This window comes from Engystomops pustulosus, chromosome 2 (assembly GCF_040894005.1).
Source record: "Engystomops pustulosus chromosome 2, aEngPut4.maternal, whole genome shotgun sequence".
In the NCBI taxonomy this organism is placed as follows: Eukaryota; Metazoa; Chordata; class Amphibia; order Anura; family Leptodactylidae; genus Engystomops; species Engystomops pustulosus.
The window spans coordinates 153,887,604-153,901,266 of record NC_092412.1 but is presented as its reverse complement, the minus strand read 5'-3'; the positions used below and the strand labels follow the sequence as shown (position 1 = coordinate 153,901,266).

Here is a 13,663-nt window from a genome sequence, read left to right as displayed (position 1 = left end):
GAGCCCCGTAGTGCAGTTTACATCAATATTGATAAATCTGGGCCAATATTTGCAGCTATGCTCTTCTTTAAATGACAATATTTGCATATCATAACAATTTTTACTTTTATTTTATGAAATGTGAGAATTTAAATTGATATGTTAGTTTTATTGATAACATGTTTTTTGTTTATGGAATTAGCAGACAAATAAGTTAAAATGTGAAAGATATACACTTTTTAGTCATTTGTCACATAAATTTTTTTAATAAACATAGAATAAACTTTTACCAAATTATCCTAAAAATATTTACAGCGTCATTCCATCGCCCTTCCCCAGGTTCAACTTCAACTGCAGTGGATGCTTTTACTTATTCAGACTCTTAGCTCTGCCTCCATGCAGCTTATTTTCCTTGCTTCTTTCAGCTGATAGGCTGAAGGAGATGGCACACTTAACTTTATACTTCTGTACCGTGCCACATAGACACAGTCCTCTGTAATTTTATTAATGATCCCCATTTAGCATTGCATCAGTATGGTGTTTGTAGGTTCCACAGAAATTTGGATATCCACTGTTAAAGTTCTGTGACCCCTTGAAACGCAGAGGAGGGTATTAATAAAAAACTTGTGCTTTGCTGTTCCCACCTCCGTTGCGCTGGATTTATAAGGAGGCTTTGGTGCTGTACTGAGTATGATTTGAACTTTGTTGTCTCAGGATTCGTTGACCAGGAAGGATTCTGGCTATAGTTTACATCAACCTCAAGGGGATAAGCAGCATGGAACAGAAAAATCTGGATTTCTTTATAAAAAGAGTGAAGGGTTTGAACAATATTTCTGTCACTTACTGCTGTTCTTTTTCTGACCTTTTTGATTTTATTTCTTTATACTATCACTTTTTAACTTCTTATGAGTAAGATGCTATTAACATGTTTTATTTTATGCTTGAACACCATATCCATCCTAGGAACTATATTGTGCTTTTCCAATCATTTCTAACTTAACATGTCTGCTTGTCAACTGTTCTTTCCAATTCCAGCTTTAAGGGCTATTGACATTACAGCAAATTAATTTTATTATTTATATTATAAAAAGCTATACAATTTTCCATTATACTTTCTGTATCAGTTCGTTGTGTCTTCTAGATCTCTGGTTAACCCTGTCACGACCCGTGACGTAATAGCACGTCACTGGTCCGCTGCGGGTGCATGGAGAGGGCTCATGGGCTTTACAATGACATCAAGCAAAGAGCTAGAAAACCATAAGGAATTGATACAGAAAGTATATTGGAAAATTGTATAACTTTTTATCATAAAAACAATAACATTAATTTGCCTACATGGGAATACCCTTTTAAGGGTTTTCCAGCTCTCCCGTAAAGCGTTTCTGAACTTTTACCTAAAAGTTTTCATTTTTTTAAATAATATTTATGTGTTTATTAAAAGTAATAAAGAGTGCATACTTACCTCTTGTCACACTCCAGGGAGTGGGGAAAGTCTCTTTGGACCCTCTGGACTACCACGGGGGTTGGTATGAGACCTGCGGTGTCAGCCAGGGTAACAAGCGCAGGAAATATTCAGAGCCTGGGATGACAGCAGGAACACTGGTAATGCTGGTACGGACTGAAGACAACGCTGGGATGGAACCCTGGAAGGCACAACAGGATACACTGGAACGGACCACAGGATACACTGGAACGGGCCACAGGATACACTGGAACGGACCACAGGATACACTGAAGATGCTGGAGACACACAGGAGGCTTTCACTTCAGGGGGAATGACTTAAAGCAGCTGGATTATATAGCAGAGAGGGAAATGCAAGCACTAATCAGGAGGACACTGGCCCCTTAAATCCTGAAGAGCCGGCGCACAGGAGCCCATGGCCTAGTCGGGAAAAACAGGAGCGTTGGAGATGTGAGTATGGCCTGAAGGGTTGCCACGCCACATAGAAGGGCACGGGTGTACCCGCGATCCGCACCGAGGATCGCGGGTGCGGCCGTGGCACCTCTCTTCCGCTCCTGTTAAGCTGCTTCGCCATGCTTCACTGCCTGGTCTCTGTTTACAGAGACTGGCAGGGCTGTCTCAACCACAGCTGCACGCTTGTTAACAAACAGAGACCCGGCAGTGACGTACGATGCAGCAACTGAAAGGGAACGTGAAAGTATGTACTCTTTATTATATTAAAATAAAATTCTGGACAACCCCTTTAACTCCTTAACGCTCTGCGCCGTAGCTCTACGGCACAGAGGTACAGGGTATGTATGAAGAGGGCTCACGGGCTGAGTCCTCTTCATACAAAGGGGGGGGTTGTTGCATATTGCAGCAAACCCCCACCACTAATAACCGCGGTCGGTGCACCGATCGCAGCTATTAACCCGTCCGTTGCCGCCGGCGGCGCGTGGGTCTTCTTTTGGGTCTTCTTTTGACCCAAGGCTACATGGCTTCTGCTGATTCGTTGAATGACCTGCAAAAATGCCATATATTGCAATACAGAAGTATTGCAGTATATGGTAGGAACGATCTGACCATCTAGGGTTAATGTACCCTAGATGGTTTAAGAAATAGTGAAAAAAAGAAAATTAATAAAATATTAAAAATTCAAATCACCCCCCTTTCCCTAGAACTCATATAAAACATAATAAACAGTAAAAATCACAGACACAATAGGTATCGCCGCGTCCCAAAAAGCCCGATCTATCAAAATATAAAACCGGTTACGGCCGGCGGTGACCTCCGAGAAGGGAAATAGCGCCCAAATGTCCGAAATGCGACTTTTACACCTTTTTACATCACATAAAAAATGGAATAAAAAGTGATCAAAATATTGCACAGACCTCAAAATGATAGTAATGAAAACGTTGTCTCATTTCGAAAAAAATGACACAGCTCTGTACCCCAAAATATGATAAAGTTATTAGCGTCAGAAGATGGCAAATTTTTTTTTTCTTTTTTGTACACATTCGTTTAATTTTTGAAAATGTATTAAAACGCAATAAAACCTATATAAATTTGGCATCACCGCGATCGTACCAAACCAAAAAATAAAGCTGAGGTGTTATTTGGAGTGCACAGTCAAAGTCGTAAAAACTGAGCCCACAATTTTTCCACATTTGGAATTTTTTTTCAGCTTCGCAGTACATGGCATGTTAAAATAAATAACATCATGGGAAAGTAAAATTTGTTACGCACAAAATAAGCCCTCATACAGCTCTGTACACGGAAAAATTAAAAAGTTATGGATTTTTGAAGGTGGAGAGCGAGAAATGAGCGAAAAAACCCTGCGTCCTTAAGGGGTTAATGAGTTACATTACAAAGTTTACTAGTATGACTTGCTGTATTTACTTCTGCGGTCACACGTTGCGTTTAATGCATTTGTTTAAAAACGCAATCCAACAGCTGAAGAGAGATTTGCCTAATTAAACAGCTGGTAACACTTGCTTATTTCAACTTTATCTGAACTGTCAGATATCTCCAAGGGACTGGACTGTTATGCATTTGATTGTTATGTATTATCAAGATTCCAATAAATACAGCCAAAGTAACAATGTGATACTTATTAACAGGCAGAAATTCCTCTCTATAGTAAATCCGTGTAGGTGTAAATAGTAACAACCCTAAGAGTGGTGGCACACGTGGCGTTTTGAACCCGTTTTTTGAACCCGCATTTTTTGAAAACGCATCCGTTTTTATCCAGTTTTCCCAATTATCTTAAAAACGGACATTTCAAAATGACTAAAAACTTTTACTATAGAGAGGTATATACATATAGTTATCACACTGTTACTTTTTATTTATTGGAATCTTACCTGGTGTCCTATGTACACAAGTAACACTGTATTTTAAAGATATATCAATAAAAGTATTTTTCAGTTTAAGTAGGTGTTATATGATTTGTGGATTGAAAAGTTGTAGAACGCAGTACAGTAGGGAAGTATAAATTCTACAAAATACCAAATGTCGTCTCCCGCATTACAGAAAGAAAAAAAATATCCAAAATATAAAAAATCATTTTTTCAGGATTCATATACCACACCCAAAGAAACAGGAACCACAAATTTACCCCTATTCTGGCTGTAGTTGTCAGCTAATGTTTATATAAAGGAAAACTGTCAATCATACATGCAAAAAAATTGCTAATATTATAAATTTCAGTAGGCCATTTGTATAAAGGCTTGTCCCCTGACTTACAGATGACTCCTAGTTACAGACGGGCCTTTCTGCCCACTGTGACCTCTAGTGAAGTTCTCTGGATGATTTACTTTAGTCCCCGGCTGCAATGATCAGCTGTATGTGTCTGTAATGAAGTTTTATTGATAATCCTTGTTTTCATAAGAGCACAAAATTTTGAAAATCTAATTGTCACAGGGGCAAAAAATTTTTTCTGGAGTTACAATTATATAAAATACCAGTTTCGACTTACATACAAATTCAACATAAAGGGGTTTTCCCATGAAACAAGTCAGGTCCTAACTTGTTGATCGGTAGGGGTCTTAGTGATGGGACACACACGGATTACAAGAACTGGGCTCCGATGTATCACCATCACACCCCTCATAACCCCACCGAAATGGCCAGAACAGCCGGTCACACATGAGAGTGCTGTCCCATTGATCTCTATGTAGCTGACTGAGATTGTGGAGTGCCATACTTGCTTCGTGGGAAAACCCCTTTAAGAACAAACAGGTACTGCCTGTACTGATTAAGATAAAGAGTTTCTTGATACACATGTAGGTTTGTTGTGTAGAGATCTTGGATATGAGTTTAGCATCATACCAAGCAAGTATATTCTAATACCTCTTTACATTACTATGAGGATTTAATGATAGTTCATAGATAAACTCAGTTTGGTAGGAATACACACACACACATAATTCTCTGTGTGCATCTTTTTTGTAATTTTTCTGGTCTTGGGATAAAAATCTGTATTCTTTCAAATCCTAGATAACAGAAACATATCTCTGTCAAATAACTCAATTTTATATTAGATACAATAAAACCCTCATGCACATTCTCATGTACTATGTAAACAATTGCTGCTCATTTATCAAAACTGTCTGAGAGCACAGCTCTTCTAGTTGCTGTTGGCAGCCAAATAGAGCTCAATTTTACCACAGCTGTTTATTATAAAGTTAAAGCTGAGCTCCTATTGGTTGCCAAGAGCAACTAGAACAGTTCTGGTCTCAGACAGTACTGATAAATCTCCCCCATTGTCTTTGTTCTGACACATTATTTTTTTTAAAAGCATGCAACATCTCCTTTCATTCTCCTCTAGAACAATTCTAATTTTCTACTTTTTAACAATTTTTTAAATTCTCTTTAACATATTGCAATACTTTAAAAATCAGTTTATTGAATAATTCAATTTTATCTATAAAAATTTCATTTAGTATTCGAAAAGTATGGCAGAAAAGAAAATGTGGAGTGAAATACGGATATCTGACAATATCTCACAGTACGGTGAGTTAAACTTATTTACTCCAAATACAGTGGACTGCAAAAGTATTCATGATCCTTCGAATTTCGTTTATTTTTAAATGTTACAACCACAAACTTACCGTTTGAGCATAAGCCAACCCAAGTATAAGCCGAGGTACCTAATTTTAACACAAAAACCTGTAAAAACCTATTGATTCGAACCCCCCCAGTATATAGCCTGCAATCTCCTGCCCCTCCAGTATATAGACTGTCAGCCCATGCCCCCCCCAGTATATAGCCTGCTAGCCCCTGTGCCCCAGTATATAGCCTGCCAGCCCCTGTAGTATATAGCCTGCCAGCCCCTGCCCCTTTGTAGTATCTAGCTTGCCAGCCTCTGTCCCCTGTATATAGCCTTCCAGCCCTGCAGTATATAGCCATTCAGCCCCTGCAGTATATAGCCATTCAGCCCCTGCAGTATATAGCCATCCAGCCCCTGCAGTGTATAGCCTTCCAGCCCCTGTAGCATAAAGCCTGCCAGCCCCTGTAGTATATAGCTTGCCCATCCCCCCAGTGTATAGCCTGCCCACTGTAGTATATAGTCTGCCCCCCCCAGTTTTTAGCTTGCCATAGTATATAGCCAGCCAATCCCTGTAGTAAATAGCCTGTCAGCCCCTGTAGTAAATAGCCTGCCCCCCCCCAGTTTACAACCAGCCCATGCCCCCTAGTAAGTAAAAATCTACACTATACACTCTACACTATACACCTTTCCGACGCCCCCGAAAGTCCTTTTCTTGCTTCCAATGCTCCGGTGCCTCTTACCGGTCCTTCCACTCCTCTTCGGGTCCCCGCGTACAGTCAGCACAGAGAATGACGCCAGCCGCTTGGCAACATCGTTGTTTGTGAGCCGCCAGAATTGTGACTGGAAAAGGAGCTTATTGACTCGAAGAGGAGCCGAAGAGGAGAGGAAGGACCCGAAGAGGCATAAAAAAAAAGGACCTGAGGGGGGCATTGAAAAGGTGAGTACAGTGTTATTTTCTTATAGACTCGAGTATAAGCTGAGTTTTTGTGCTGAAAAACTCGGCTTATACTCGAGTATATACTGTAAATACACTCCATAGATGTGATACAATAGATAGATGTGAGAGCAATACAAAATTAACCTGTAATTACCTCATTGTCCCTCCGAGTGTCCCACGCCTCATTCTCAAGTTTTGTTTCCGACTCTTTGCAGAAAAATGGTTGCAATTCCTAAATGTTTCACAGGATAATTTTGTTCAACCCCTTAGACTAGACATCAATTACATCTTTGTAGTTTATTTTCAAATCCATGGGGGGAGTGCAAAGCACAAATCATTTAGAATGTCAATCCAAATATTTGTGAACTTAACTGTACAGAGAAATAATAGTAATAATACATCTTTAATACATCTAGAAGTTTAAAAAGTTTCAAATGGAAATTCTCTGCATAACCCAAATGTCTAAATTGCCACTTATCGACTTTTAATAAAAATTGTTATTTTTAATTAAGTGCTAAAAAGGTTGCTTCATCCCCAAAATGGGAGCAATGGTCCAGCAAAAATGACACCTTATGCAGCTGCAGTGTGAAAAAGTTGTTGGTGTCAGAATATGGTGTGTAAAATCTATTAAATATAAATTTGGTATCACTGTGATCGTACTGACTCAAATAATAAAAAAGAAAGTAAAAAGAGTGTACAGTGAAAGCTGTAAAAACTAAGTCCACAAAAAAAATTTTTTTCATCAGTTTTGATACATTTGGATTTTTTTTTCCAGCTTCCCATTTCATGGCATTGAAAATTAAATACAGACACTAGGAAATACAATTTGTTACGCAGAAAACAATCCTCATATAGCTCTATACTCGGAAAATAAAAAAAGTTATGGATTTTTAAAGGTAGGAAGGTGGCAAGGGGTCAAAGTTTATCCGGGTGTTGAAAAACATGGCTGTTTTGTTCAAAAAATAGAGCCATACTTGACCATAATTTGTGCTGTATAGAAATGAATATAGATTAGTTGCAATACCGCACACTACCAATGTGTTAGGTTCAGGAAGGAAGCTTGCCGGGTCACGCTGGATTGTACTCTGACAGCTTCCGCCTTCCAAAACCAAAGTGATTTTAGCTGCCACTACTTGCCATATATAAGGCTGACGAGACACCTTGCATAGACTATTCCCAAAAACAATATTACAATCGCAGATAGTTACAGAGTTTATATAGTTGAAAAAAGATGTCCATCAATTCCAACCAAGGAAGGGATTGGATGAAGAAGGGATTTATGGGAAACAATTCTATATAACATAAAAGTCAATGTTATTTAGATGTAAAAAACCATCTAGACCCTTCTTGAAGCTCTCTGCTGTCCATGCTGTGAACAGCGCCTGAGGCAGGCTATTCCACAGATTGACTGTTCTCCTAGTAAGAAAGCCCTGTCGCCTCTGGTGATTAAACCTTATTTTCTCCAGTCGGAGACAGTGCTGTGATGTTTCCCTACTTTTATCGCTACCCCAGGGTCGGGTGTGGAGCTGTTTTTGGAGAAAGATTACCCTTTGTTCATATTGTTATACCATGTGGTTTGAACATGCAATCCAGATCTAAAATACTAAATTAAATGTTTATTTTTTTTTTCCCCTAACAATGTTTGGCCATTTGTTTTTAAACATCCTTTTTAATTAAGAAAAGCCTAGGATGATGGGTGGAAACCCACAACACCAAGACCCACTATGACCTAAATTTTGTACATCAGGGACCCATAAGAACTAGAGATGAGCGAACACTAAAATGCTCGGGTACTCGTTATTCGAGACGAACTTTTCCCGATGCTCGAGTGCTCGTCTCGAATAACGAACCCCATTGAAGTCAATGGGAGACTCGAGCATTTTTCAAGGGGACCAAGGCTCTGCACAGGGAAGCTTGGCCAAACACCTGGGAACCTCAGAAAAGGATGGAAACACCACGGAAATGGACAGGAAACAGCAGGGGCAGCATGCATGGATGCCTCTGAGGCTGCATAATCGCACCATTATGCCAAAATTATGGGCAACAGCATGGCCATGACAGAGTGACAGAATGAAGCTAGATAGCATCTAAAACATCCAATAATTGACCCTGACACTATAGGGGACGGCATGCAGAGGCAGCGGCAGCAGGCTAGAGAGTGTCATGGCGACATACCCTAAATGGACTCAGGCTTCAAACCAATGGGTGGCAGAGAGGAACCAAAGGAGGTGAGCAAGAAGCGCTCAAATAATATCGGTACATGATAAAAGTTTGCCAGTATATTTTGTGGATTACACAGCAGGGTGGCGACAAAGTTAACATGGAAGCCATGAAAACAACCCAAAATTCTGCCTGACACAGCTCGTTTGATAAGGGGACGATGTATGGAGGCAGTGAACTAGTAGTAGATTAAAGGTGCTGCAGTTAAAACTATGTTAGTTGGATCTTGGCATGGAGCTGGCGCTCCGCTGCCAGGCGAGCTTTCGCCAATCCAAGCCCCTGTCTATAGGCTACTCCCCAAACAGCACTTCTAAGAACCTTTTGTATAAGATCAAGTGTAGTAGCGTTCTTATAAGTTTAGGATATGGCGGGTGAGGGGAATGTAAACAGATGCGCAAGAAGCGCTGAAATAATATCCCTAAATGGTAAAAGTTTGCAAGTATATTTTGGGGATTACACAGCAGGGTGGCGACAAAGTTAACAACTTTGATGTGGAATGCCCTGTAATAGCTCTTGGGCGGTGTGCCTTTTATCGCCTAGGCTCAGCAGTTTCAGCACCGCCTGCTGTCGCTTAGCGACGGCACTGCTGCTGTGCCTAGAGCTACCGACTGATGGCGCCATGCCCACGGATGGTAATTCGGAGGAGGAGGAGGTGGAGGAGGGGTGGGAGGAGGTATAGTAGGCCTTTGAGACCTGGACCGAGGTAGGCCCCGCAATTCTCTGCGTCGGCAGTATATGACCAGCCCCAGGGTCAGACTCGGTCCCAGCCTGCACCAAGTTAAGTGTAGTAGCGTTCTCATAAGTTTGGGATATGGCGGGTGAGGGGAATGTAAACAGATGCGCAAGAAGCGCATGATGCGCATGGAGCTGGCGTTCCGCTGCCAGGCGAGCTTTCGCCAATCCAAGCCCCTGTCTCTAGGCTACTCCCCAAACAGCACTTCTAAGAACCTTTTGTATAAGATCAAGTGTAGTAGCGTTCTTATAAGTTTAGGATATGCCGGGTGAGGGGAATGTAAACAGATGCGCAAGAAGCGCTGAAATAATATCCCTAAATGGTAAAAGTTTGCCAGTATATTTTGTGGATAACACAGCAGGGTGGCGACAAAGTTAACAACTTTGATGTGGAATCCATGAAAACAACCCAAATTTCTGCCTGACACACCTCGTTTGATAAAGGGACGATGTATGGAGGCAGCTATATGGACGACTTTTGGAGGTAGCAATGGAGACAACGTGTGGAGGCTGCTATGGAGACAATTTAATTTGGATAGTGCCTGTATGTGGCAGTCCCAAACATTTTTCAAACCAGAGGAGCAGGTAGGTGGCCCTCCAGTAAAATGGGATAGATTGAGTGCCTGTATGTGGCAGTCCCAAAAATGTTTCAAACCAGAGGAGCAGGTAGGTGGCCCTCCAGTAAAATGGAATAGATTGAGTGCCTGTATGTGGCAGTCCCAAAAATTGTTCAAACCAGAGGAGCAGGTAGGTGGCCCTGCAGTAAAATGGAATAGATTGAGTGCCTGTATGTGGCAGTCCCAAAAATTGTTCAAACCAGAGGAGCAGGTAGGTGGCCCTGCAGTAAAATGGAATAGATTGAGTGCCTGTATGTGGCAGTCCCAAAAATGTTTCAAACCAGAGGAGCAGGTAGGTGGCCCTCCAGTAAAATGGAATAGATTGAGTGCCTGTATGTGGCAGTCCCAAAAATTGTTCAAACCAGAGGAGCAGGTAGGTGGCCCTGCAGTAAAATGGAATAGATTGAGTGCCTGTATGTGGCAGTCCCAAAAATTGTTCAAACCAGAGGAGCAGGTAGGTGGCCCTGCAGTAAAATGGAATAGATTGAGTGCCTGTATGTGGCAGTCCCAAAAATGTTTCAAACCAGAGGAGCAGGTAGGTGGCCCTCCAGTAAAATGGGATAGATTGAGTGCCTGTATGTGGCAGTCCCAAAAATGTTTCAAACCAGAGGAGCAGGTAGGTGGCCCTCCAGTAAAATGGAATAGATTGAGTGCCTGTATGTGGCAGTCCCAAAAATTGTTCAAACCAGAGGAGCAGGTAGGTGGCCCTGCAGTAAAATGGAATAGATTGAGTGCCTGTATGTGGCAGTCCCAAAAATTGTTCAAACCAGAGGAGCAGGTAGGTGGCCCTGCAGTAAAATGGAATAGATTGAGTGCCTGTATGTGGCAGTCCCAAAAATGTTTCAAACCAGAGGAGCAGGTAGGTGGCCCTGCAGTAAAATGGAATAGATTGAGTGCCTGTATGTGGCAGTCCCAAAAATTGTTCAAACCAGAGGAGCAGGTAGGTGGCCCTGCAGTAAAATGGAATAGATTGAGTGCCTGTATGTGGCAGTCCCAAAAATGTTTCAAACCAGAGGAGCAGGTAGGTGGCCCTCCAGTAAAATGGAATAGATTGAGTGCCTGTATGTGGCAGTCCCAAAAATTGTTCAAACCAGAGGAGCAGGTAGGTGGCCCTGCAGTAAAATGGAATAGATTGAGTGCCTGCATGTGGCAGTCCCAAAAATGTTTCAAACCAGAGGAGCAGGTAGGTGGCCCTGCAGTAAAATGGAATAGATTGAGTGCCTGTATGTGGCACTCACAAAAATTGTTTCAAACAGAGGACCGGGTAGGTGGCCCTCCAGAAAAATTAAATGCATGAAGTACTATAGCAAGAGCCAGTGGGCCCTGTCAAAAAATAGCCAGTTTCCTCTGCTTTACTGTACAAAGAGGAGGAGAAGGAGGAAAATGAGGAGGAGGAGGAGGAGTGGATCAATTATTCAGGTTGAGCTTCCTTCACCTGGTGGAGATTGGAAATTCTGAGAAATCCAGCCTTTATTCATTTTAATAAGCGTCAGCCTGTCAGCGCTGTCAGTCGACAGGCGTGTACGCTTATCGGTGATGATGCCACCAGCTGCACTGAAAACCCGCTCGGACAAGACGCTAGCGGCAGGGCAGGCAAGAACCTCCAAGGCGTAGAGCGCCAGTTCGTGCCACATGTCCAGCTTTGAAACCCAGTAGTTGTAGGGAGCTGTGTGATCATTTAGGACGATGGTATGGTCAGCTACGTACTCCCTCACCATCTTTCTGTAAAGATCAGCCCTACTCTGCCGAGACTGGGGACAGGTGACAGTGTCTTGCTGGGGTGACATAAAGCTGGCAAAAGCCTTGTAAAGCGTACCCTTGCCAGTGCTGGACAAGCTGCCTGCTCGCCTACTCTCCCTCGCTACTTGTCCCGCAGAACTACGCACTCTGCCGCTAGCGCTGTCAGAAGGGAAATACTGTTTCAGCTTGTGCACCAGGGCCTGCTGGTATTCATGCATTCTCACACTCCTTTCCTCTCCAGGGATGAGAGTGGGAAGATTTTGCTTGTACCGTGGGTCCAGGAGAGTGAACACCCAGTAATCGGTGCTGGAATAAATTCTTTGAACGCGAGGGTCACGGGATAGGCAGCCTAGCATGAAATCTGCCATATGCGCCAGAGTACCAACGCGTAAGAATTCACTCCCCTCACTGGCCTGACTGTCCATTTCCTCCTCCTCCAACTCCTCCAACTCCTCTTCTTCTGCCCATACACGCTGAACAGTGAAGGACTCAACAATGGTCCCCTCTTGTGTCTCGCCAACATTCTCCTCCTCTTCCTCCTCATCCTCCTCCACCTCCACCTCCTCCGATATGCGCTGAGAAACAGACCTCAGGGTGCTTTGGCTATCAACAAGGGAATATTCTTCCCCCGTCTCTTGTGACGAGCGCAAAGCTTCCGACTTCATGCTGACCAGAGAGTTTTTCAACAGGCCAAGCAGCGGGATGGTGAGGCTGATGATGGCGGCATCGCCACTGACCATCTGTGTTGACTCCTCAAAGTTACTCAGCACCTGACAGATATCAGACATCCACGTCCACTCCTCATTGTAGACTTGAGGAAGCTGACTGACCTGACTACCAGTTCTGGTGGAAGTTGACATCTGGCAGTCTACAATCGCTCTGCGCTGCTGGTAAACTCTGGATAACATGGTCAGTGTTGAATTCCACCTCGTGGGCACGTCGCACAACAGTCGGTGAGCGGGCAGTTGGAGGCGGCGCTGCGCTGCCCTGAGAGTGGCAGCATCTGGGCTGGACTTCCTGAAATGCGCACAGATGCGGCGCACCTTCGTGAGCAAATCAGACAGATTGGGGTATGTCTTGAGGAAACGCTGCACTATCAGATTTAACACATGGGCCAGGCATGGCACATGTGTCAGTCTGCCGAGTTGCAGAGCCGCCACCAGGTTACGGCCGTTGTCACACACAACCATTCCCGGCTTGAGGTTCAGCGGTGCCAGCCACAGATCAGTCTGCGCCGTGATGCCCTGTAATAGCTCTTGGGCGGTGTGCCTTTTGTCGCCTAGGCTCAGCAGTTTGAGCACCGCCTGCTGTCGCTTAGCGACGGCACTGCTGCTGTGCCTAGAGCTACCGACTGATGGCGCCGTGCCCACGGATGGTAGTTCGGAGGAGGAGGTGGAGGAGGGGTGGGAGGAGGAGGAGGCATAGTAGGCCTGAAACACCTGGACCGAGGTAGGCCCCGCAATCCTCGGCGTCGGCAGTATATGAGCAGCCCCAGGGTCAGACTCGGTCCCAGCCTCCACCAAGTTAACCCAATGTGCCGTCAGCGATATATAGTGGCCCTGCCCGGCAGCACTCGTCCACGTGTCCGTGGTCAGGTGGACCTTGTCAGAAACGGCGTTGGTCAGGGCACGGATGATGTTGTCTGACACGTGCTGGTGCAGGGCTGGGACGGCACATCGGGAAAAGTAGTGGCGGCTGGGGACCGAATACCGAGGGGCGGCCGCCGCCATGAGGTTGCGAAAGGCCTCGGTCTCTACTAGCCTATAGGGCAGCATCTCCAGGCTAAGCAATCTGGAGATGTGCACATTAAGGGCTTGGGCGTGCGGGTGGGTTGCACTATATTTGCGTTTCCGCTCCAGCGTCTGGGGTATGGAGAGCTGAACGCTGGTGGATGCTGTGGAGGATCGTGGAGGCGACGATGGGGTTTTTGTGCCAGGGTCCTGGGC

The 13,663-nt window shown here is 43.9% G+C and overlaps 1 protein-coding gene across 4 annotated transcripts in view; it reads left to right on the top strand.

Annotated features, from left to right (window-relative positions):
• The window catches only part of LOC140118723 (arf-GAP with SH3 domain, ANK repeat and PH domain-containing protein 3-like), a 92,965-nt gene that overhangs the window by 13,866 nt on the left and 65,436 nt on the right, over positions 1-13,663 (top strand). For all 4 annotated transcript variants that reach the window (XM_072136976.1, XM_072136977.1, XM_072136973.1 and 1 more), the window contains exons 10-11: positions 694-797; positions 5,365-5,434. In XM_072136976.1, the coding sequence (XP_071993077.1) occupies positions 694-797; positions 5,365-5,434 (174 nt within the window). The remainder of the gene's footprint in view (positions 1-693; positions 798-5,364; positions 5,435-13,663) is intronic.